The sequence below is a fragment of the Thermobia domestica genome, chromosome 6, assembly GCF_964235325.1.
Source record: "Thermobia domestica chromosome 6, izTheDome1.hap1.1, whole genome shotgun sequence".
NCBI lineage: Eukaryota > Metazoa > Arthropoda > Insecta > Zygentoma > Lepismatidae > Thermobia > Thermobia domestica.
This window is the reverse complement of record NC_137459.1, coordinates 94946326-94974234: the sequence shown is the minus strand read 5'-3', so window position 1 is coordinate 94974234 and position 27909 is coordinate 94946326. Positions and strand designations below refer to the sequence as shown.

General features: G+C 36.8%; 1 protein-coding gene across 1 annotated transcript in view; it reads right to left on the bottom strand.

Moving 5' to 3' along the window:
• Nucleotides 1-27909, bottom strand: part of LOC145687709 (phospholipid phosphatase-related protein type 5-like) — a 112714-nt gene that overhangs the window by 42832 nt on the left and 41973 nt on the right. Inside the window, exon 4 of the mRNA XM_081761161.1 lies at nucleotides 20842-20956. Coding sequence (XP_081617287.1) covers nucleotides 20842-20956 — 115 coding nt within the window. The remainder of the gene's footprint in view (nucleotides 1-20841; nucleotides 20957-27909) is intronic.

The window sequence follows — 27909 nt, the reverse complement described above, 5'->3', positions numbered from 1 at the left end:
ATATCGATATTGACACATATCAACGTTCGATATCGCAAATATATCAACATCGATATATCCATATCCTAAATATTCGATATCGATCTTTGGGGGGCGAGGTATAGGTGGCCCCTAAGACGCGATGGGTGACGAAACAAAAATTTTTAAAATGATGTCTTCCAATGACAATTTCTTTATTACCACAAATAGCAATGTAAATAAATCCATTTGCAATCTTGCAATATTAAATACTGTAATTTCTTAGGCGCCAAAACTTTTCTCTTCCCGAAAAAGAAAGAAAGAAAAAAACACCTGTCAAAAACAAGTGCTTCGAATTTTGACATAGAATTTATCATAAGAAAGTGTTCTTTTTCTTTCTCGAAGATTCCCATCCAATTTGGCCTTTGAAACCGCTCATTGACAAAAACTGCACACATGACCGCTATATGCAGACATGCTCTTAGGCAGAATCAGAGATTGGGAAAGGAAATTAGTTTTCAATAATAATAATAATAATAATAATAATAATAATAATAATAATAATAATAATAATAATAATAATAATAATAATAATATAACAATTGGGTTTACAAGTAAGTCTGTTTATCTTACATGGGAGGCCCGCAAATCTACTACATTAGTGGTGTCCCTTAATCTGTGTTTGTTTTTGTTTCCGTTTCCTGTGCTGTTAGGCGTTTATATTAAAGTTTCACATTATGTAACCTATTTTCTTATTTAAGAGTCTTTCTTTTTTGAGAAAGGAAAGAAACTGCTTTCCTCTGATATCTATTTCTTACCATTCATCTTGTTTCGACTGCTTAAGTAAGATCATTTTGTAACTTTTTGTGTCATCCATTTCCCTCACAATAATAAAACCGTGATTCTTAACAATTTACTTTATTCTCTTTTTTGCAGTTTGCCACACTGATATATTTGTAACAAAACTGAGTTTTGGTACAACGCCTTTCGAATTCTTAACCAATTCGACAACGACCGGGCTTTTTGGGTTACCTACTATTGCAGAAAAAGGAGAATTGCAGGTGGTAATGCACTTTTGGAGTCGTGTATACCTCAAGAATTTATGTGGCCCACTGTACACTTCACAGGCTTCAAATGGTTTATAGAGTATTGTCACGCAGGTGGTGTACTATAAATTAAACTAATAACTGCTGCTAATTGCTGCCATGGACTAAAGAGGTATATTTTCAGGACAACTTACTTGTCCCTGTATTTTTAAAAACGTATTTACAAAACTTATAATTATCAGTTTTTCAGAACAAGATCATTCTGAAAACCACAGCTACTTTCCGGCCAGCACCATCTGTACGACACATCTATCAAACAGATGAAAACTGCACTTCAATATTAATATTTAATATGAATGAAGCAAATTGGTAAAGGGCAAGTAATATTTTGTTAATTTTGCCAGTACAGTGAAACCTGTTAACTTGGCCACCTCCCTAAGTTGGCCACCTGCTTATCTTGGCCTGGTTCGTCTTGAACCTGCATTTTCCCATAAGACATTCATTACTCATTACTCTGTAAGTTGGCCACCTGTCTATCTTGGAAGTTGGCCGCATTGAAGCAATGTTTATCCTATGTTGCTAATGATAAATTTACCTGTGTATCTTGGCCACGCGAATACGTTTTGTTATTTTTCTTAACTCTTTCGTATTCCCGTATGAGAGCCAAATGTTTTGTGTTTGTTACTGGACACAGAGAAGCATAGATTCCCACGATTTGTTCCTGGAGGTCAATGGCCAGAACACTACCCTGACAAAGGGGTGGTGAAGGAAGTGGAGAATGGTCGTATGTATTTGTTTACCCTGTCTGTTTTGGTGAAACCATTAGCTATATCGGTTCCTTTTATCAGTAGGGAGCTTTAGTAATTCCGGAAAATTCTCAAGGTTAAAGCTAACCATCTTAATTGTGATTTATTGGCACCTGACGGCTTGTCGAATGGTAGCGGAGGTTTTCAAATATGAAATCCCTTAAGATTTTCTCGAAACAACTTTTGCTTCAAGGGAAACACTTGTAGCTAATTAACAAAAGGTAGTGACTACAAAATTAGAATGTACATATGTAAAAAAAAAAAAAAAGAATAAAAGACATACGTCTAGAATGAACCACCATGAAGAAATTTGTTATTAGTAACTGCTTTGCTACTTTTCGAATGGTATTTATAGAAAATATTTGTCACTGCCGAAAAAAATCATATAAACTGCATATAAATTATTGAATTTATAATTTTGCTTTTCTTGTTTTCAATCTGAATAACTCAGTGTGCTACAATATCAATTTCAATAAACTGCGTACATATGTTTCGATTTTATGGTTGTGTGATTGTGTTTTCCGTCCGAATAATTCAGTGTACCAGACTAGTTTTCAGGGAGAAAAAGGCACACATATTAAATATACTGTAGTATTTTTCTAGTACTGTGTATTGTTATGACTCCTCTATATACATTATTTAAAAGTAGCTGTCATGATATTGCTTATTAAAATTTTATAACCATGTAATACTAGAAATCCTATTCTAAAAATACACCAATCACTTACAAGTTGGCCACTTTTAAATGGAACCGATGGTGGCCAACATAGACAGGTTTCACTGTAATATTTTGTAAACGTTCATATTTTAAATGAAAATAAAAACTCAATTCCCAATCTGATGCTGTTAGGTCGTTTACATGTGTAGAGAAATTGAGGAAGCCGAGTAACAACTCAAAATACGTCTAGATAAAACATTCTTTTAATAGAAAATATAACTTATGTTTTGCAGCAATGTGTCAAGTCAATAACAAACACTTCCTACTTCGAGTCATGAGGTAATTCTTGAAAATGTAATTGTAAGCGGAAGAAATGACGCCACCAAAATCTAGGAACAAAAGGTAGGTGAACAAAAGAGTAGTGAACTCGAGAGAGTTTTGAAGTGACCATCACAGAAGAAGGTTCGACCTCTCAAATCTTCACCGATCAAAATCTTGGTGAGTACATGCTGGTTACAAATTGATAACACATTTCCATTATTCGAGTTCAGTACCAATTTCATTTCACATCAAAATCTAACTTCTAATTTAATATGACAGTTATTATTGATTTTGTCATAAGGCCACAGCACCAGTTTGGGGTAATTATCTGATCTGATATGTCTAGTCTTATTTGTGCAATCAAAACTATCCAACTTAACAAATTCATCGCTCTACCTAGAAATTAAATGGTTAAGTTTTATTATGAGTATGCATCCTAAATTGCCCCATGCTAACATGGTTATTATTACATGAGCTGTGTGTGGATATAAATTGTGTATGTCGACGTCCGGATTTTGATCCAATAAGTTGGCATACGTTATGGTGGAATAAGGGCCGGATTTTGTGGCTAGCGCCTTTGTTAAAAACATGTTATGGTAGTGAGTGCAAAAGGAAATTAATGGCTGACGCTTTGTACATAAATGGTAGTACAGTTTTATGGTTAAATATAGATATCGATCCCGAAACCACACATATATGAGGAAGCAGTCAAATCATGCAGAGAATAGATGGTAAAATTATATGGGATATCAGATTTGTTATTATCCGGGATGGTGCTGATTTATATGTTTAAATATGTGCATACTATTTCCTGTAGAAAATTGTGTTGTAACTTACAACAAAGAAATATTGCATATACATATAGATGTGTTTTGCGTTTATGATGGAGTTGCTTTTCACATGTCAGGCATTCTTAGGATATCTTATTGCAGTGCATTTAACAGGAAATGCTTATGTAAACAGTAAGCGTGTGCGAATGTTATCTTGAAAATCGAAGCTAGTTCAGTACAGTAGTCACGTTCAAAGAATTAAATATTTATTGTTATAAAACTTAGCAGACGTAGAGTGAAGTTAAGATCAGACATGGCGACCCCTCCATCTCTCTCCCAAGCAAATAATAGACGTGGTGAAAATGTTAACCAAACGAATGTTTCTCAATCTAATTCTCAGTCAGGAACATCCATCCAAAATTCAAGACCTATTGTAAATGTGTGTAGCAATGCCTTTCCTTTTCCCAAATATGACCCAAAGGAAATGACTATTCAGCAGTTCTTTTCTGTGTTTGACGACACTATAAAGCTCAATAAATTATCCCCGGATGAGGCTAAAGATCTAGTAATAACATGTTTTTCAGGAAAAGAAAAAGGAAGATTAGGTGCTTTTATAAATATTAAACAGTTACATATTAAGTCATATGAGACATTTAAGGAACAAGTGAAAAAGTGTTTCAAATCGCCGAAAGAAAATGTAGATATTTTCGCTAAAATTCAAAATAAAGTTCAAAAGAAACATGAGTCGTTACAGAATTACATATAAGATGTTTTAGGATTGATAGATAAAGCAGTGCTCACATTAACGGAAACCCAGATTATTTCTATTTTGACTGATGGATTGAGGCCATACTTTTTAGAAAGAGTAGGCGTACAGCAATTTGAGTCATTGGATGCGTTTATTCAAGCCTTGAATAATCTCAAAACAAATAGGAATAGGGTGAAAAATAGGAAGAAACATGAACTTCATGCTAGGCTAAATTCATATATGAAAAAGGAACTCCGTAAATTGGGAAAATTGCGTAAATATATGTCGTCAGATTCTGAAACATCATCAGAATTAAATGAGGCCGAATTATCCGAGTTAGATGAAGATGAGGATAATATAGTTTTGCGGCAAAATAGGCGATTGCGTAATAATATAAGGTCTAGTTCGCAGGTTTCGAAAGTGAACAAGGAGGACGATAATAAATTTGAAACTAGTGGGTCGGAACGGAATAGCAAAGAAAAAACAAAATATCGCAGGCAACGGAGAATGTCCAGAAGCAACTAGAACAATTAACGTTGAAAATGGAAAGTTTTGAGGATACACAAAAACAATGTGAAGAAACTAATGTGCAGATAACACAGGGAAATAATTATGCTAAACATATTTTTAACCAGAGCAACAGAGGGTTCCACAAAAGAAATATTCGTGGAAATTTCAGAGGAAATTCGAGAAATTATAGACAAAGTAATTATGAGTTACAAAATAGTTTTGGAACAGTTTCATATAGAGGCAGATCACTTAGGAGTAAAAATAATTTTAGAAGTAGAGGTCAAAATAATTACTACCCACAATGGTCATTTGTACCCCAGATGTATCAAGCTTGGCAATTACCAGTAGTTAATGACCCAAATTGTATATCACAGGGAAATTGGTGTGTTCCGCAAAGGGTACCAGTACAATATGTAGTTCCTACTTATCAAAATATACAGGTTTCAAACGCAAATGCATCTCAAATGCAAGGTTTAAACTAAGTTCATCCGTGCATGAAGGCGGTGCATGTTTGAAGAATAACAGTGTACAACATAATAATCAAAACCGTCAACAGAAAGATAATCTAGTCATATATAACGAATGGTATAAAAATTCCAGAAAAACGAAGCAAAAATAATTCAATACCCTTTAAATATAGAAAATGAAATAGCTAAGTTTCCTATAGACGTAAATTCTATGACAGTCAATGCCATAGCTGAACTGCTTTTACTATCAGCATCATAGAAAAATCATTGTTGCATAGAAATGTAAAACTTATTGAAGCACAGACTAAAGTGTTGGGTGTATCTCAGAACCCTGTAGTTATAAAATATATGGCAGTTGTTAGATTTTGCATTAATGGAAGGACTTTTCACCACAAATTCCGTGTTTTGGAGCATTTTAAACCGAAAGTATTAATAGGAAACGATTTCTTAATATTTCACCAAGCTAAATTGTGTCTAGGTATGAATCTTTTAACGTTAAGTAGGTTTGGATTACCACCCAAGGATGTAGAAATTGATGTAAACAAGGAACCTTTGTATCGAATTTCGTATTCTTTTTGATCGAGGAAGCTTTTGCACCTAAATTTGTTGTAAAGAAGAGATCTATGTTACCAGCCAGATCTAAGGTTATCGATCCATTAACATTAAAACAATCTAGGTCAAATAAAGAAATTGTTCTTGAACCGAATCAAGAATTGCCGGAAAAGTTATGAATTCTAATTCCGAGAGCTCTTGTGTCAGATAAATTTACAGTTATTGAAATAATAAATCCACTAGCGCATAAAGTAGTATTAAATACTAATCTTATATTGGGCAAGGCAGAAGACGTATATATTTAACCCACAGATTTTATTACAGCATTAGAAGACGACAATTACATAAATCATGAATTTTTGGAAGAATGTCAAAGGTTATTTGATGCTTCAAAATTGAAAATAGGAGAAAAATCTAGTCCGGAGTATAAACAAAAAGTAATAGATCTATGTTGGGAATTTGCCGATATTTTTACCTGAAATCCAAATAGATTAGGCCGTGTGAGAGGATATCAATACGGGGTACAACTAAAGTCAGAGTTACTCTCGTAAACAATATCAAATACGAAAAGCCTTGCAAGCAGAAGTGTGTGAATACATGAATACTTTAATTCAGCAAGGTGTTGTGGAAAGGTCTCATTCTCCGTTTAATTCGCCCGTGTTATTTTTGAGAAAACCATCGGGAAAGTTGAGAAAAATAGTTGGTACGACTGTTGAATTCAAAAGTGGTCCATCCTTCTCTGGCATTACCACCTATTCATGATATAATTTCCTCAGTGGCTGGACATTTTTGGTATATAAATTCGGACGTCTCATCGGCGTATTTTAATATAGAATTAACACGAGATTCTCGTCTATATTTTGCCTTTCCTCTACCGTCACTTGGGACTTTATAGTATTGCGATACTCTTCAAGGATTTGTAAATAGTGCAGCTGTGTATAATAGATTCATGTCTATGGTGTTGGCTAACATCCATCCAGAAAACATAGCATGTTATGTAGATGATTTGTATGTATTTGCGAACTCACAGAAGCGAATAATTGAAATTTTAATAGATCTATTTAAACGTCTTAGAAAATCAGGACTTAGAATCTCAGTAGAAAAATCTCAATTTTTATTTCAAGAAATTTTAGCGCTCGGACACAAAGTGTCGCGTTATGGCTACCAGATCACAGATCGCTTGGTAAAAGCAATTGAAACGTATCCTGTCACGAAATCGACGAAGAACGTTAGATCGTTTCTCGGTTTGTGCAATTTTGTAAGGATCTTTTTACCTAATTACGTGGAAGTAGTACAAGATTTACAAAAGTTATTAAAGAAAGGCGTGAGATTTAGTTGGGATTCTACTCACCAACAAGCGTTTGAGACGTTAAAGAATAAACTTTTGGAAGCACCAATGCATGCGCCTTACCGGCCAGAAAAACCTCTGTGTTTATGGATAGATGCATCCAAAACCGGAATTTCTGCAAATTGTACGCAGTGTACAGACGAACAATTCCAAAATTGGACTCCCATTGGTTATTATTCGAGGCTTTTGACACCAGCAAAGCAATGTCTCTCAACAATAGAACAGAAATTGTTAGCCGTATTAGCTGCAATGAAGGCATTTAATTATTATTTAATAGGATGACATTTTTATTTGAAACTAGACAACCGAGCATTAGCCTACTTCAAGACAGCAGCAAATCTGCCGCCCAAGCTTCTTCGTTGGAGTTTAATGTTATCAGAGTATGATTTTACCCCTATTCATGTCCGCAGTGAGAATAACCCTGTAGACTCGATGAGTCGCATTTCTGTTGTTCCCCCGCAACCGGGAGACTTGTTATTAGAAGATTTGGACCAGGAGAGATGTTTAGAAAATTTCCAGGCACCCGAAAATATTGGAAAAATGCAGAAGACGGACCCTTATTTTGGTCCCATATACATATGTTTACAGGAAAATAAGCAAGGAGAATACTACAGACTGGAACGGCAAGCTAGAGCATTTCAATTAATTGATGGAAAGTTATATCGTGCACATAGATTTGGAAATATTACGAAGCATTTATTGTGTGTTTCATTTAAAATGAAAGATTACAATTTTAATATGTTGCACGCTCATCCGTCAGCTGCGGCACATGCTGGCCAGAATCGTACATATCAATTGGCGCTACAAAAATATATTTTCCACACATGCATAATTATTTTTGTCAGAAAGTTAGGCAATGTGTTTCTTGTCAAGTAAATAAAAGAGAAAACCAAATGGCTACTATTCAGGGGTGTAGCCAGCAGGTTTGTGTAGGGGGGGCCCGTCGTTTTTGAGGGGGGCCAGCTACAATGTACAAAGCCAAAAAAAATGTATTGCTGCTAGTCTGCAAAACTAAAAACACTATTTTAGCTTATTATTATTATTATTATTATTATTATTATTATTATTATTATCCATAAATTATATTCAAGATAGTTTTTATTATGCTTAATCCAGAACTACTGCCCGGGACCAAACGCTATACTTTTGTGCATAACTATAAAGGTAACCAAGAAAGTTCTGTCCCTTTTCGTGGAGGTCTGTGTTCAATTGGACCTCACATCGTGAGTTGAATGCGAGTGGAGATAAGGCGAAAGTCAGTTGTTGTTGTAGGTATATCCAACATACTACCTGGTTGTGGCAATTCAGACACACCGTGAACTTGCATAAAGACAGAGGAACATGGGACTTCCACAGAGCGTCATAGGAGCATGTATGCTGAACGAGTTCAAATGGAGGTCAAACGCCGCTGTAGCGGGACAGAAGATATGCCAGGCCTTTGGTGAGGGTGTCGTGATGACGCAGACATTGCAGCGATGGTTTAACAAGTTTAAGGACAATGATGAAACACCCGAAAACACCACGTGCCAGAAGACCAGCACATGTACAAAGAGGAACTGGGACTACAATTCAGTGTGTGGAGAAACCATTAAGCAGCACATCCATCAACTTGTGAAGCACTACAAGTTGGGTCAATGGGTCTCTCATATTTTGACTCCGGGTCAGAAGGCAACGCGGCAGTCGCCTGTGTTTATTTACTGTTTCGGAGCCATTTCTGGACAGGGCGTTAACATGTGATAAAAAGTGTATCCTATACGAAGCTCCACGGCGTCTTCATCATTGGTTAGTGTCCCATGAACCTATTTCAAAACAACCGAAACCAGCACTGTACCAGAAGAAGGTCCTTCTGTGTGTTTGGTACATCGTGCATCGGGAACTGCTACCAGCTGGTCAGAGTATCAATGCAACTGTGTAATGTCAGCAGTTGAGCTGTGCTCAACAAAAACTCAAAACTCTGGAGCCATCACTTCTGAATTGCATATGTGTCCTCGTTTACGGGACAACGCTAAGTCCCTCGTGGCTAGGATGACTCAGGACACCATTTTTCGCCTTGGATGGGAAACAATATTGCAACCACTATATTGCCAGCGTATTGCACCGTCCGATTATCATCTGTTCCATTCTTTGGACAATCACATTAGAGGACGCCATTTCAAATCCCTAGTAAAAGTCCAAAATGCACCTGATACTTTCTTCGTTTCACGGCCCACCACGTTCTATCGCGATGAATTCCATGGCCTTCCAAAACGTTTTCAGAAGGTCGTCGATGCTGATGGGGACTATTTTTCATCTTCCAGGTTAGGTGACATATCGATGTTCGAAGGTGGTGTGTGAAAAAGCAACAACACGTTTCTTGGTTACCTTTATATTTAAATTTAAGACATTGTATACAGAACCTATCTACACAAGATTGATTTTCTTTGAAATTTCACTTAATTTCTTTACGGTTTCCTGACAAATATACTTATTTATTATTCGTGACTAAAAAAACATAATTATTTTATTACACTGACGAGGAAACGGTCTTAAGTGTAAACAACCGATTTGGCTGGGGTCCGGAAATGTGTTACGGGAGACCAAAGTAGGAGACACGTATTTTGGCTTTTCGGTCCATACGCAGAAATTTCCGAAATACGGGACCCCAAAGTGGCCCTACATGCTATAACTAGGAAGCGAATGACGTTACTTGTACACAACCGATTTGGCTGGGGTCTGGATGTGTGTTACGGGAGACCAAGGTAGGAGACACGTAATTTGGCGTTTGGGCCCATATGCAGAAATTTCCGAAATACGGGGCCCCAAAGTGGCCCTACATGCCATAACTAGGAAGCGAATGACGTTACTGGTACAGAATGTTGGCTTGGGTTGGAATGTTATAATATATCCAAAAGTATGAGACTTGTGTTTGTGGTTAGGTCCCACAAAAAGAAATGTCGAATGTACAGGGTCCGATATTGCTAGATTTTCAATAACGCCATGAAGTTGGCGTATGTGGTACCCATGCAATTCTGAACAGATGTTCAGCTGGCACGAGCCGTCGAGGGGGATCTGCTGACCACGAGGGTGTCAACGGAGCGAAAGAATGTTTGCGTTTTTCGCTTGTATTTCTAACTTCATGGCATTATTGAAAATCTAGCAATATCGGACCCTGTACATTCGACATTCCTTTTTGTGGGACCTAACAACAAACACAAGTCCCATACTTTTGGATATATTATAACATATTCCAACCCAAGCCAACATTCTGTACCAGTAACGTCATTCGCTTCCTAGTTATGGAATGTAGGGCCACTTTGAAGCCCCGTATTTCGGAAATTTCTGCGTATGCACCCAAACGCCAAATTAAGTGTCTCCTACCTTGGTCTCCCGTAACACACATCCGGACCCCAGCCAAATCGGTTGTGTACAAGTAACGTCATTCGCTTCCTAGTTATAGCATGTAGGGCCACTTTGGGGCCCCGTATTTCGGAAATTTCTGCGTATGGGCCCAAACGCCAAAATACGTGTCTCCTACTTTGGTCTTCCGTAACACATATCCGGACCCCAGCCAAATCGGTTGTGTACAAGTTACGTCATTCGCTTCCTAGTTATAGCATGTAGGGCCACTTTGGGGCCCCGTATTTCGGAAATTTCTGCGTATGGGCCCAAACGCCAAAATGCGTGTCTCCTACTTTGGTCTCCCGTAACACATATCCCGACCCCAGCCAAATCGGTTGTTTACATTTAAGACCGTTTCCTCGTGAGTAGAAATAAAAGAGAGAACGAATGAAACCCAAATTGAATAAAATCATTGTTTCTCACCAAATTTTCCATCCTCTATGTCTTTTAAAATACTTGTTAAAGCATATAAAAATACACTGTACTTACAAATCAGTTTAGTACTTTGTTTTATGGCTGTATTTGTAGTACTATATTAAAACGTTTGTCTTCAAACTGTCAAATATAAATCGCAGTAAATTGTGTAATCTGCTGTCACAAAAAGTATCCTATTTTTCGATCGGTATAAGGAAGAGATACTATACTATTTTTCGATCGGTATGGAAAAACAATATTTCTCCATAGGTACTATTTTACCATAAATTATTAATTGTCAATAAACTTTGTTACTTTTAAATGAATGAAGCGAGATAATTTTACTATGATGTTTTAAAAGTTGGTCATTTGGGGGGGCCAGGAAACCATTTGGGGGGGCCCGGCCCCGATGGGCCCCCCCTTGGCTACACCCCTGCTACTATTAAACCTCCAATATTTCCGAAGGCGATCCCATTTTCAGTAGTCTCAACTGACCAATGTGGCCCTTTATCAAAATCTTCTACATATCGTCACAAGTATATTTTAATTATGTGTGATGGCTGTACAAGATTATGTCATAGCTGAAAGCATACCGGATTTAACGGGAAAAACTATTGCGACTGATATTTATAATAAACTCATCTTAAAATACGGAGTACCATCATCTTTAATTTTAGGTTATCTTCCTGCTCATAAAAGTAAGATCATGTCAGAGTTAGCAACATTGTTGAGAATAAAATTGAAATTTTTTCAGTTAATTCACATTATTCTCTTAATTTGGCTGAGAAAACAAGCGACACAATTCAAAGAGCGTTACGTCACTACATCAAATCAACCGGAAATAATTGGGATATCATCTTACCGCAAATTTGTTTGGATTAAACAATTTGAAGAATCAAACAACTAAATATTCAAGTTTCTATCTGCTCCATGGCTTTGAACCAAAGCTGGTTTTTGATCTTCAATTTAATACTCCAATTCAAGAGGAAGAAAATGTCGAACGAATAGAAACGATACAACTCGCGAGAGGTGAGGGCTATCAGAATATGTATAAGAGTTATCTCAAGCAATTGGAGAAATACGAAGACCTTTATGCGTAAACACAGTATTAGCCTGGTCAAAAAGTGCTCATTCAAAATGTGACAAGACCAGCAGCATTTGATTTCCGTTATGACAAGCAAGGTGGGATAGTATCACATTTGCCCAGCTCGAACAAATATCTTATTTCTTTTAAAAATGTAAAAGGAGAGGATGTCCAAGACGAGACAGAAATATGACGATTAAAGCCGCTACAATCTTCAGCAGCAAATGAAAATGTAAACAAAGGACAAAAAGAGAAAAACGCCATCCGTGGAAATATGCAGCCAGTAAAACACAGCATAATTGTGCAAGAAGAAGTTTATATCTAAATTATCAAAATAACTTAAATATTACAATTAGTGATTTTCATTAAAAGAGTATATTAGAATATTTTTCATTTCATCCTCTTTTCCTTTCTGTAAATATGGTTTGAGTTAGGTTATATGTTGGTGTGGCCTATTTGTACTAAATAGTATTCAGTGTGGGTGAGCGAGTATAAGGCGCTCTCCTAAAACTGAACCAAACCTTAAGCTAAAAGCTACAAAATCGAGCTCCAGAAATGTAGTTAAATTTTCATTTTTCGAACATTCCATACGTTTTAGTACACTTGTAACATTGTGTTGTCTGTTTTATATATTGTGGGGGTAGAATAGGACGTTATTCGAATCGAAATTTCCTCCCACTCCCCCGAAAAATAAACATTTTCGTTGGAGAAATTAGGTGAAGCTGATATATACGAGGAAGGACCCAAAAGAAACCGGACTTTCGTTCTAAAAAATAATTTATTAATTTTTTTTTGTACAAAATTCTTTCAGTCTCCTTCAAAATACTCTCCATTAAATGCGATTCATTTCTCCCATCTTTCCCACTATTTCTCTGGAACTCTGGAACTTTTATATCGTCCAATGAGCTCTGCGAAGTTCTTTTTACAGCCTCTACACCATCAAAACATTTTCCTTTTAGATTTTGCTTAATTCTCGGAAAATGTCATCCTGTTGGTCAAAAAGTTTGGATCACTTTCAATCTGATTTTTGAAGTCCTGGCTCAAATTTAGACGAATGATTTGATTCTGTGTGAGCAGGCGATAAACAAACTTAGTGGCAAAATGTCCCATTTGCAAAACCTCACGCTGGCACGAGCTCCAACTCACTTCTGTCTGTTTTGAAGTATCATCGATCATGAAACGACGATCCTTGCTGATTTTGGGACAGATTTGTTCGATGTTTTTGTCGTTTCAAAATGATGAAGAGCACCCAGAACGAGCATGATCTTCAACACTCATCTCACCACACTTAAAGCGCAAAAACCACTCAAAAATTGTGTGCAGTTCATAGTATCCTTTTTGAAAGCCTGTTGAAGCATTTGGTAAGTTTTCGTTTCCGATTTTCCAAGCAGGAAACAAACACACTTCATGTTCCTTTGAATTTGCCATAACGACTTCGCAGGCGGCAAACGAGAACAGTTGAGAAAAACAATAATACGATCAAACATTAACCTCCTACGCAGACGCTGCTTGGCCAACTGGTCTGGGAAGGTCTCTACTAGATCCACCTAGCAGGAGAACTCTCTGCTACGGCTAGGAACGGCGGCGCTCTTTCAATCCGGTTTCTTTTGAGTCCCCCTCGTATACATATACATATTACATTTTAGATTAATTAATGTTATATGTTCTGTATTAGTAAAGTACACAACCTATTAAATTTATTGTTCCATAACTCTACTGAATCTTGTGAAATGCAAACTAAAGAGATAAATGCTAAGTTTATTTTCAAACATACTCCTTTGGGAATAATTCTCTCCGCAAGTGTAAATAGTCATCTAATTAAAAAGATACACGGAAAACCTGTCTATAGCAGTGTCAACGTCATGAAAATGCTTCATTTTTCGTGTACGAATATTTTGAGTCAATAACAATAGCCGATCAAATTCTTGACTCACGACGTACTTTAAATTTAACTCACAAAATTCTAATGCCTAACATCACTTATCCTCCATTTTCTTCTAATATGGATACTTTTTCAAATAAGTTGGAAACATTAGCGCAGCAAATAGAGTATAAAACTGTAAATGCCTACACTCTATCCTTACAAATTTCTAATGAACCAATGTCCTCACTATTAATCATATCTATTACAAGTGCTGTACTGTCTCCTCTCATTATCATATTTTTATCTATAAAGTTATTTAAAATTAATAGGGAGTTATCGAATATAAATATGAAATTACATTCACATAATGAAGAAACTTTAAATAATTTTAAGCACGTGCAAACAAATAATGTATGAAATGATTCTTTATACGAAAAATATTATTGTAACATGATGATATAGAGACTTAGGTTATTTTACTGAAGCAATCAAATAATAGTCATAACATGATTTGCAAAGCAAATCCAAAGACAGACTATTATTTTCTTTGAAAGGAAAATTTCAATTTGAAAATCAATTCTTGCAAAGCGAGACGAAGACATCAAACTGGACGGAAAAAGTACACAAAAAGGTATTCGTAAAGCGAATTTTTGGAAATGTATATGCGCATATGAAACAAATATATGTTGTGTCTTATGTAATTATAAATCTATTTATTAAACTCCCATAATAAAATTATATAGCATTTTCTTCTATTTTCCTCTATAGGCAAGTAATCAACATGAACTTCGCCATATTCTATATAATTATATTTACTGTCATTTCTACCTTAATTTTCCTTATGTTAGCCATTTTTTATTTATTTTCAATGCAGAACATCTTCAGGAAATGTAATTAAACAACCACAGCAGAAAATTAGTTCTATTCAAATTCCATCTTTACCTCAACTAGACCCTGTATATTAGAGTGGAGCGTTTTGCACTTTTGTTGGAAATTTGATGATGGCTAGTGCGGAAAGGTGCCATTAGTGGTACCGACCTTACTGACTCTTTTATTTTGGACAACCCCTTACCCTGCCCCAACGGACTTAAAAATTTTAAGTGTTTGGCTAGGCAACAAGCACAACACAAATGACAGAAAAGCTACTTGTGGTAGTTTTTAGAGTTACCTGATGGCCATAATACAATTATTTTATTAAAAGAAAATTGTAGCAATGCCAGTAAATAATTTTAAAATGTTTATGGGTCAAAATACAGCCATATTAGCTCAGTTGTTGGAACTAATGTCCAGATTTTGTTTGGAATGCCATGTTAACGATGATTATAGGCATAGCTCTTGATATAACACGATTTGTTTTTGACAACTCTTCGCTTGTTATGTACACCGACAGCAAATGCCATCTAGCGGCAGGCTACATAACTTCGTGGTTGCTTACTCTGGCCACGCTCTTCGGGCGTCGTCGCAACGTTCGGCTCCGTTCAGAAGATTCGCGTACCTCCCGCTCGCCTCGTTGGTTCCAGAACCTATGCCGACGTTTCTAGAATATTCTCGCTCGAAGTTCGGCGGTGGTATAAATGTTGCGTACTTCGGCCAACCAATCCAACAGGTCAATTGCTTGTAGCTTAAGCTTTAACGGTTTTCGTTAGCTACTGTTTCTGTTAAGACAGAGAGTTGGTGCATTTTACCTAAAGTTACAGTGCGATACGATTCAGAGACATTTTGTATACTTTTGTTTCCAAGTTCGGAAGCAATGGAAAGCAAGATGTAGAAAAAGCCTCTTAGCAGACCAACGCGGGAAAGTGTGAAAGAAGGCTTATTTGGCACTTCAAGTGATATTAATGAAGAGCAGTTACCTACGTACGCTGACGTTATGCGACATTATCACTGGTTTCGAAGTGGTTTAAGTGGTGACGAAAGTGTAACTAAATTACCAGTGACCGACATTTGTAAACTAGTTGGACAAGGAGTTGTACATATTTGACGTAAACCAAACATTCCTGTGGTTTCAGAGAAGAGAGTTTTTGACATTTTGAAAACATTTTATAATAAGTGTTGCACCAAGGAAAAACATTTCAGTCGACAGGGACAAGAAGCAACACTTCGTGCAGGTTTTGTTGGACACGCGGAAAAGTCTCTTTTTGATATTGCGTCTTGTAAATGTAAAACCGCCGAAGATTGCAACTTTGAGAGGACACGCAAAATTCCAAAACGAGAATTCAAGTTTCTTTTGGACGAGAGAACATCACGGAAAATGAGCATTGGTAACATTGACGTCCGAACAAGCAAATCTCTGTCAAAGATGTTTTCCCGTAAAGTGAGCAGATTTAAGGGGCATACAACCCAGAAAGACGCTGGAAGAGTTGAAGCAAGTCCATCAACTAGTGGGATTAGGCTTAGGTACAGGTCAAAGATACTGGCGTCGTCAGAGGAATCCAGCGAAGCTGTTGAATCGGGAAGCACGTCGTGATCTGACTTCGAGGCGCGACCAAGAAGGAAACATAGCGTAAAGCGCCTCTGTCTTCAAAATACAGCGGAGGCAGCGTTTAGAACTGGAGCTTCAGACAGACAGGTTTCTTTGATCGCTTCTGCCGTACTTCAGGACGCGAGTCTCATCTGGCAGAGGACAAAAATCTTGTTGTTGACAGATCTAAGGTACGAAGAGGAAAAGACAAACTGGGTGAGAAGATCCAGAAAGAAAAGGCTCACTTAGGCCGGGCGATTACAAGTATCTACTTCGACGGAAGAAATGATGCAACTCTTGTGCAAAGAAAATTAACGGCAAACTACGAAAACGAGAGGTTACAGAAAAGCATATGACAGTTCTATCGGAGCCCGGTTCAGAGGGTCATGCCACACCTAAGTCAGGCACTGGCAAGGATATTGCCGACTCTATATTGGAGCTTTTAGCGAAGAACCAGTACGACGTGTCAAGTCTTGAGGGAGTCGGCAGTGATGGTGTAGCCACGAACACAGGACGAGATAACGGCGTGATAAGTCAGATACAAAGATCCCTAGGAAAGGAACTGCAGCATCTCATTTGCCTTCTTCATACCAACGAGTTGCTATTTCGAGACCTGGTTACCGAATTGGATAGTGGGACGACCGGACCCAACGCTTTTCCCAGCCCGATAGGAAAGAAATTAAAGGATTGTGAACGTTCACCGATCGTCTCCTTTACATCCATTCCCGTTGAATGGGTTTCTGAAATGGAAAAACCAGATGGTTTCAGCAATGACCAGAATTATCTCTTTGAAATTAGTAAGGCTGCTGCTACAGGAATGTGTACTACCGATTTAGCAAACAGAAAACCAGGACCATTATCACATTCATGATGGCTTACATTGGCCTGTAGGATTTTTCGCCACTACATCAGTACTGATAAACCTAGTTCAAGTTTGTGTCTACTATGCCAGTACATTGTTAAAGTATACACTCTAGTCTGGTTTTCAATACGGCGAAATCCTTCGTTCGAAATGGACGCCATGCATCTGTTTAGCATAGTTAAACTATCACGTTTTCTGCCAGAAAATCTACAACACATAATTCATTCTGTTCTACAAACAAACGGATACTACACTCATCATAAAAAAACCTGCTGATAGCGATGACAGCAGATGAAAATCCGCATATTCGAACGTTAGGCTGGAGAAGGATAAGAAAGTGCCGCAGCCAGAAGACTCCGAGATGAAGCCGCCCACGTGACTTCATTGTTCCGAAATTAAACTTTTCAGCTGAAAATTACTATGGCATGATTAATTGGCGTAAATGTCTAACAGAGCCGCCAATCAAACGAAACATAACGGATCAGCAGCTTAAAGAAAACATCCGAACTGTAGCTTCTCTAATAACAACATTCCCTTGCCATAGTCAAACTGTGGAACGCACAGTGAAGCTGGTGTTCGAGGCAGCGTCGAAAAAGTGCGGGCAGAGCGCAATAGATATCTACGTTAGAGACAAACTGAAGTCTAAAACAAAAATACCCCGCTTCGGGACCAAGAAGAACTACGAGACCTAAGGTCAAATGTCAGTATGTCTACTGGGTAGGTGGGTGGTCGGAATTCGATGTGCAACCACCTCCCCGTGGTGAGTTCTGGGTTATTTTGCGTACAGAGCAAAATAAGCGAAGACTTGCACAAAGAAAATCGTGTTATATCAAGGGCTTTGCCTATAATCATCGTTAACGTGGCATTCCAAAACAAAATCTGGACATTAGTTCCAACAACTGAGTTAATATGGCTGTACTTTGACTCATAAACATTTTAAAATTATTTACTGGCATTGCTACAAGTTTCTTTTAATAAAATAATTGTATTATAGCCATCAGGTAACTCTAGAAACTACCACAAGTAGCTTTTCTGTCATTTGTGTTGTGCTTGTTGCCTAACCAAACACTTAAAAAATTTGGGTTCGTTGAGGAAGGGTAAGGGGTTGTTCATTTTTTTAAATCAGTAAGGTCGGTACCACTAATGGCACCTTTCCGCACTAGTCGTCATCGAATTTCCAACAAAAGTGCAAAACGCTCCACCCTACTGTATATGAGGATATCTGCTACGAATATGAGCAAAATCAAAACATACCTCATTTTTCTTCAGATAATATTTCTCTGCGTATTCATGGTTTAAATTACAGAGTTACTTATTCCAGCTATACTTCAAATATTTCTCCTATATCGAATTTGTGTCGTGTCAATCATACCTGCAAACATGTACTCTAAACATCCCAAGAGTTTTGTAATTACAAATCACCAACTATCGACTTTAAAGAATATATTCAAGTCGATATATGTCGACTACATATATATACTAATAAATAATCATCTCTACAATCAAGACGATGGTAAAGACTTAATTCCACCAACATGTTTTCCATGGACATTTAAATTTCGTCAAGTGCCAACGGAAGAGGACACATCTGGATTCCTGCCACATCAACTGGAAATATGATTAACCAGGAAATACTCGTCTCAACCCCCCTCTAGTGTAAATTTCCCTCCCCAAGTTTATATGTGAAAGTGAACAGTGATAAGTGATTATTTGTGAAATAATATTATTGTAGTATTAATAGTGAAAATGTTATATATAATTATGTTAATATTGTGGCGCTTTAGTGTATATTTATTTTTTTTAAGTGAAAAAAGGTGAAACTGAATCCACAAATAGTTATGGTGATGGACATAATTTTGATTATCTTCATGTTACTCATATATATTTACTATTTTTCAGTGTAGTGCCGTTGTGAATGTTAGTGCAAATTCACATAATACGAAATCAGTGTTTTAAAAAAATGAGAATTTTTTTTATTTGTATAACGATATAAGACATACTTATCAATATATCAGCGTATAAATCTCGAAACACATACAAATCACTCCCTCACAAAACACAAACAATCTAAAACTGACCTATATTTCTGTTTTGCTGTGTGGAGATTTTCTTTACCTGTGACATTGCAAGGACGTATGCATATTCATGTGACCGTAATACTGACCTTGTAATATGCAAACGCAATCATAACGACTTCATTTTTATTTTGATATGATTATCTTGGACTAAGCAGTGTTTTATCACTCATTCATTTCAGCTTGCTACAAACTGATTTTATTTTAACGAAATGTTTTATACATATATTCAATCTATTTATTGGTTTGGTGTTGCTTTGATTTTTCTTATATTTATATCGACATCGGAAATGCCGAATATCCAAGCGGGGAGGAATGTAATATGACTAAAGCGAATAGGTAAAGGGCAAAAAATATTTTATTAATTTTGATATTAATATTTTGTAAACTTTCATATTTTAAATGGAAATAAAAATTCAATTCCCAATCTGGTGCTGTTAGGTCGTTCACATGTGTAGAGAAATTGAGGAAGTCTCGTAACAACTCAAACTATGTCTAGATAAAATATTCTTTTAATAGGAAGGGGGGCACGGTGGCTCAGTGGTAGAGCGTTCACCTCCGGAGCTTGGGGTCCCTGATTCGATCCCAGCTCGCGCCGTGTGGACTTTGTGGTGGACAAACAACGTGCTCGTGGGTTTTCTCGGGGTTCTCCCGCTTTCTTCATTCCACCATTTCTCTCATCATCACCGTCTTCTTTAGCCTAACCGGCATATCCGTGGGACGTAAAACTTAAGGATTTCATTTTTTCTTTTAATAGGAAATATAACTTATGTTTTGCAGCAATGTATCAAGTCAATAACAAACACTTCCTACTTCGAGTCATGAGGTAAGTCTTGAAAATGTAATTGTAAGCGGAAGAAATGACGCTACCAAAAACTATAGGTAGAAAAGGTAGGTGTACAAAAGAGTAGTGAACTCGAGAGAGTTTTGAAGTGACCATCACAGAAGAAGGTTCGACCTCTCAAATCTTCACCGATCAAAATCTTGGTGAGTACATGCTGGTTACAAATTGATAACACATTTCCATTATTCGAGTTCAGTACCAATTTCATTTCACATCAAAATCTAACTTCTAATTTAATATGACAGTTATTATTGATTTTGTCATAAGGCCACAGCACCAGTTTGGGGTAATTATCTGATCTGATATGTCTAGTCTTATTTGTGCAATCAAAACTATCCAACTTAACAAATTCATCGCTCTACCTAGAAATTAAATGGTTAAGTTTTGTAATGAGTATGTATCCTAAATTGCTCCTATGCTAACGTGGTTATTATTACATGAGCTATGTGTGGATATAAATTGTGTATGTCGACGTCCGGATTTCGATCCAATAAGTTGGCATATGTTAATATTGTGCATTTGGATTTTCTGTGAGTTCACACATCAAATAAATCCGAGTTAATACTTTCGGAGCCCGAGTAATTTCATGCAAGAAAATACGTAATCATAAAGGAAACTAGAATATTATATTTTGTTGATTTGCTTATATTGAGTTTTTTCTATGGCTAAACTTACCTGTAAAACGCAAAACACGTCGAAATGGAGATGGAAGTTTTACATTACCAGGTCCAACGACTATCTTCCCTTTGTTTTTGAACAGAAAATGGCGAAATGTCTCAATAATTATTACCTTTGTTGCCAATTCATGAAGATATGAAAGAAAAAGAAAGAAATGGTTACATAGCAAGACTATCCATGGCTTTGGATTGATTATTTCAAGAAAAGAAGCTCTAACCAAAGCTTAAAACCCACTTATCCAAAATATGTTAGATATCCGAAACCGTTACATATTATAATTTAAAATACAGTGTGTTTTAAACTTTGGTCAGTGTTTCTTTTGTTAAAGTGGTTACAAAATAGAGTATATAGTATAACAAAATACATATTACTGTTGGCCTGCATAACCTTTTCTAAGCATATTCATTGCGTATATCTCATTGTTAAAAGCATGGTCTAGATGCAAGCTATACGGCATTTTTGCAACGCTTAATTACGGAATGCAAAGAAACTGGTCAAATTTCATACTATAATAAATATGTAAAACGATCCTTTAATTTTATTTCATGTTAGTGCTACAGACCGAAACAATTTTAAACCATTCTTCGATGTTAATAGAGGTGTCATATATGGCATTATTCTACCAGATATCTGTTAGCGATCCAATGTGCCAACAGCAAGTATATGATTTAATTGAATTGATGAGAACAAGAACAAAATTCATCCAAACACATCTTTTCGAGATAATTATTATAATAGATTTTATGATTGTGAATCATTAATAATTCGGATGTAATAACACGGAATAAACTTAAGTTACAACTTGAGTAACAGAACAAAGATTTAAACTAACAGGGAGACCTACGGAAATGTCACTCACCGATTTGAATGAAACTTTGCATACTTGTAGAACATCGAAAAATAATCGACACGTATTTTATTTTTGTTTCGGCAATGGTGAAGATTTAAGGGTTTAAACCACCCTTTGAACGGTAGGGGTGGTATCTAAACATAGACCGAAAACAACTATTTAATTTAGAAGAAAACATACTGCTAGGGTGGTTTTGTTACAGCTAATTCAGAATCTGACGTCAAAATTACAAAATTAAAAATGGTGGATCTAATATAGTGATTACAATACAAAATGTATCCTGGTTTGAAATTCTCTGCACTTAGCCAAGAACAATTCTAGTTGGCAGAGATTGCACCAAGCAGGATGCAGACCAATTTGAAACCCCCTTCTGTACTCATTTTAATGGGATGCTTGATTAAAGTGGGTCTCTGCACCAGTGTTTCTTTCAGAAACAATGTTTCGGGGGGGGGGGGCACTTAGTATTCCAGACTGGCGGTACTACTGATATTATTCTATTTATTATTATGGTATACTAACTAACTCTATGGCTTATGGAACCCGAAGATTCAATACCGCGTTTACAAAAGCTCTCCACTGACTTCTATCCTTAACCAATTGGATCCAGTTTCTACTTTGTATTCCTATCTCTGCGAGATCCATCTTAATATTGTCCTCCCATCTGCGCCTAGGTCTTCCTAATAGTCGTTTTCCGATTGGTCTTCCAGTCAGGACTTTGAAAGCATTTCTATTTTCTTCCATTCTAGCTACATGACCTGCCCACCTAAGCCTCCTAGACTTGACCACCCTAACAATGCTGGGTAAACCGTATAAATTATGTAGTTCCTCGTTATGAAGTTTCCGCCATTCCCCATTCCCATTCCTCTTGGGTCCGAATATTCGTCTCAGGATCTTGTTCTCAAATACTTTCAGTCTATGTTCTTCCCTCAGAGTAAGCGACCATGTTTCGCAACCATACAGAACAACAGGCATGATTATCGTTTTATATATTTTAAGCTTCGAGTTCCTCGACAGAATTCGCGACGACAAGAGGTTTTGAACCGAATAGTAACACGAATACCCTGCTTTTAGTCGACATTTAATTTCTTGGTGAATATGATTTTCGTCTGTTAATATTGATCCTAAATATTTGAAAATATCCACTTTATCAAAAGTATAATTTAATATTTTAATGTATCCATAATTTGCCGTATTACGGTCCCGATGCACTTCCATGTATTTAGTTTTCTCTGCATTTACTTCTAAACCCATGTTCCTGCAAGCGTTTAATAAGATCTCTGCATTTTTTTTCTATTGTTCTCCTATCATCCGCTATTAAATTTACATGATCAGCATATGCCATAACCTGGTGAATACCGTTATTATTATGGTACAGACGTATTATTTTGGTCTGCTCCCGAGGGGGGGGGGGCACTCTCAGAGCTCCTGGGGGCATTGCCTCCCAAAAACAGGTCTGAAAGAAATACTGCTCTGCACCTCTCACTATAACGTTTACAGAGACACGAACAGTAGAAAGTGTGGCACAATCAATAAATCTATGACTCACAGCTACACCATACAGCTTTTAATTTCTGAAAACGGTGTTCGGTTATCATCATTGTTAATCATTTTTCAGGAGAAGAATGGAATATCTGTCCCTGTAGTCCAAAACAACCTCTTTTAATCTGAAAATGTCCTTGTGAAAGCACTAAATTCGGGAAAATTAACATCAGGTCTTGAAAGATCATGGTTTCAAGAAGTTTTTCTCCCAGCGTCTAATGTAAAGTCCATTTTGTTATTAGATTCGTAGAGTGGTCACAATTAATCAGCTTTTCAACCTATCTTACGAACAAAAGAGTACCTCAAAATAGAAACCATTCGGCACTAACAATTGGTAGGATTCAACCTCTTGGTGTGTTCGCCTTTAGACTGTGGAAAAACTTCTTGAGACATTTTACTGATATTGTACTCTACAACTATAACATAAATTTACATCTCCGTAATTACATAATTTAGATCCAAATCGCCGATTCATAATTAGTATTCTTCTCCCAGATTTGCAAATCTTATTAGATATGCGTGATACAAAAACAGTATTTGGAAGAAGATTGTGCTGCATTTTGCGATTTGTCACAGTTATTGCTGTAATAAGGTGAGCTTAGTGTAAACAATGGTTGTGCATCACACATTTTCTTTTTTACGAAATTCAACAAATTCATTATTATAACAATTGAGAATATGTGAAATTCTGACATAGTGAGAGGCGAGGGAACTCACTATACATAAGCACAGTGAATAGGAAGAGGTGCAGAGACTCACTTTAATCAAGCATTCCGTTAAAATAAAGGTGTTTCAAATCAATAGAAATGAATTTCAAATCGATCTGCAACCTTCTCGTAGTAACCCCTACCTACTATAATTGTTCTTGGGTATGTGCAGAGAATTTCAAATCAGAAGACATTTTGTAATTGTAATCACTATACTGGATTCGCCATTTTGAATTTTGTAATTTTGACGTCAGATTCTGAATCAGCTATCCTAAAACTACTTTGGCAGTATGTGTTCTTCTATATTAAATGATTGTTTTCTGTCTATGCTTGGAGACCACCCCTAACGTTCAAAGAATGGTTTCCACCCTTAAATCTTCACCATTGCTTAAACAAAACAATATGTGTCGATTATTTTTGTTCTACAAATATGCAAAGTTTCATTTAAATCGGCGAGTGACACTTCCGTAAGTCTCCTTGTAAGAACTTCTAATTAAACATGTCAAATTATCTTGCAACTAATACGTATTATTCATGGTACTTAAATTATGTTTGTTCAATTATTAGGATATACTAATAATATTTTGTATACAAAAATGATGGACAATCTCTCTTGATTTTAGAGCTCATGTACATTTCATACAAGATTAACAGTCGACCTTCTTTGTTTAACAGTAATTATTAAACAAAGAATAGAAATTTGGAGGAGCTGCATGAAAAACATGAGAATAATATATTTTAGTAACTCCTTTCATAGTCAAGAGCCTGTATGATTGATTAGAGAACAAAGAGTCTAGACAGCGATTGAATTACAATGTTGTTTTCAATCTTCAATAGGTTGTCACTCAACGGATTATCCCCACGTATAGCTTGGAAGCTAGGGGAGGGGGGTCAAAAAATCGAAAGTTTGAGGATCCCTTTGCGGTAGTGCGGAAAAGTTGTGTCTGCATGTACTTAAGTATTAACCTTGCAAAATTTCAGAAACTTAGGATAATATCTTCTGTTCTGGCAAGGCCTATGAAGTTTCGAAAATTTGGTAAAAAATAGGAAAAATCTAAAATTTTGTAAATTTTCAATAGAATCGTAGGCCCTTTCGCGGTAGTGCGGAAAAGTTACATCTACGTATAGGTATTACCTGTGCAAAATTTCAAAACCCTAGACTCATAACTTATGTTCTGGCAGGGGGTGCAAAATTTTGAAAATTCATTGAAAAATTCAAAACATTTATCTTTTTTTCTTATTTTTTAATACTATACATTTATCACATCTTTCATGGTAGTAACGAAAAGTTGCTTTACATATATTTAACTACCATAAAATGTTTCAGAACCCTGGGATAAATCTTTCTCTTCTGGCAGTTAGCCTGAACTTACATATTTTTTTCTTTCTAGTACTTCAACCATATTCTTTCAATCTTACAATCTTTCTAGTACTTCAACCATTTCTTTCTAACAATTACACATGTGTTTCAAGTAAAGCAGCAACATTTTGGAACTACACAGTTATTAGGCTCCAAATGTTTCATTCACACAAATACCTGATAGATTAGAATATTAATGTTTATGTTTTAACAAACAGAAAAATAAACGAATACCTTATAAAACTTATCGACTTTCAATTTCAAGTTTGTGAAAATTTTTCGCGAAGGTTTCACAATTCACATATTAGACTGATCCTTGAACCTGACATACTTTTTCTGGATTTCAAGGTAGTCCGAATGAAGTCGTCACGGTTTTTATGACCAAAAACTTTCATGGAGGCCTCCGTAACTAGTTGCAAAGTTCTTTCCATACCTTGGGTGTGGCACGGGAACTCAGCGAATAACCATTCAGTTGGAACCTCTTCTTGGAGCATGGTTTGCAGATCCTAGGATGTTATGTTATTCAAGACTGGTGGTGGGGTCACTTGGGTTGTCTGCCAGTTGACCACGTAAATGTAGTCCTTAGCTTCAAAGTTTATTTTTGGAATGTTTAATTTGCGAACCCAATTAGCTTCACTTATTGCTTTAACTTCTCTGGCAACCATAACGTTTTCTGGAGATGCGACGAAAGCCTTTCGCGAAATCACATTGTCGATTACGGTGGGGTTGAGTTTTGTCCAAATATCTAGAGGCTACAATGAATATGGTGTACGTGTCGAGTTCCATCCTTAATTGAATGTTGAATTTTGATACGGAACCAGAATGGAACATACAATCTCATAATGAACTCAACTCTACAATGGTGTTTAGGCCGTCCGAAGGTTTCGTTGTAGTAACATACAGCAGTAAGGTCCTGTTCGCTGTTGTCGACCAGTGAGACCGCGTTGGGTCTCTCTGGATCGCGTTTGGCTAAATCTGCTGGACAGATTTCTGAGGAAATGGCAAGAACAGTATCCATCAGATATTTTTGATCCTTGCTAGGAATGGATGGTTCAATTGAACGCAAGGCACAATCAATTGGCTCATATGTTACTAATGGAAGCTGCTTACAGCCCTCCAAAGACTTTCCAATGCTGCCAGAGTAAGAGGAAGGGCCAGATGTGGGGCCATCAAGGAACTGGAACAAGTGACATAGGGGTAATTCATTAAAATGAAGGAGGCAAGTAGCCCATTGAACAGGTTTGCCTAACTTCAATTCAAGGCGGCGCAGTACTCCATTATGGACTCCTGAACACTCCTGTGTTCCATCACAACCAAGCACAATAACGCTGTTGAGACCTCCAAGCACCTCTGTTGTGATATAGTTGATAATATTTTCACAAATGTCCAGACTGCATCTAGAGGTAGATGTAACGTGTCCAACGTAGAAAGAGGTTATTCACTAGAGAATAATGTTCTTCTCTTGACAATGCGTTATGAAGTCGACCGTGAAAGCGAAGACCTAAAAATAGGACCACATGCATTTTCCAAACTCTCACTTCTTAGTTTTTTCATAGTCCGAGATCTTTCTTTTGATAATTTGCTCTTGTCAACCACTAACGTTGTATCCGATGTGCTGATCAGACCTACGTCGTGTAAAACACCTCTGGCTATTGCGGCAATGGCTTGAAGCGATACCCCGAATCTTTGACTTGGGACGACGCTCTTCGAGGCAAGGAACGTGCACTTGTACCGACGTCAACCTCCATTTTGTTTGCGACTTCTTCCTCTGAGGATGTTGAATTTGTTGTTGCGAACTGCATATCCTGGTCCGATAACGATGAGTCATGAAAGAGCTGATTAAGGCATTACTTTCATAATTACAAAGAAAACCATTTGACTTTCTATTGAGATGCTTTTGAATTTTCCTCGTTTCTTGCACATCGACCGGGCCGATACATATTAGTTGCTTTGTTCTTTGATCGGTCAGAAATTCCTGTTCCTTTATTATTCCAGAGTTCTGAAACTTTTTATAGATGTTAAATATATGTAAACGCAACTTTTCGTTACTACCATGAAAGATCCTGTGATAAATATATAGTATTAAAAATTTTTTTAAAAAACATAAATATTGTGAATTTTTCAACGAATTTTCAAAATTTTGCACCCCCTGCCAGAGCATAAGATATGATTCTAGGGTTTTGAAATTTCTCAGAGACAATACCTATATGTAGGTGCAACTTTTCCGTCCTACACCAATGTGGCCTACGATTCTATCGAAACTTTACAAAATTTTAGATTTTTCCTATATTTTACCTAATTTTCGAAACTTCATAGGTCTTGCCAGTACAGAAGATATTATCCTAAGTTTCTGAAATTTTGTAGGGGTAATACTTACATGCAGGCACAACTTTTCCGCACTACCGCAAAGGGGTCCTCAAACTTTCGATTTCCTCGACCCCCCTATATGGGGGCATAGTGGCTCACTAATAGAGTGCCTACTTCTTGTGCAAGAGTCCCTAGTTCGGTTGTAGACCATACAAGTTTGTGACAGGCAACATCACATCCGTGCGTTTTTTAAAATTTTCCCCGTTACTCCACCTCCTCATTTCAGCAACTATTTCACAATG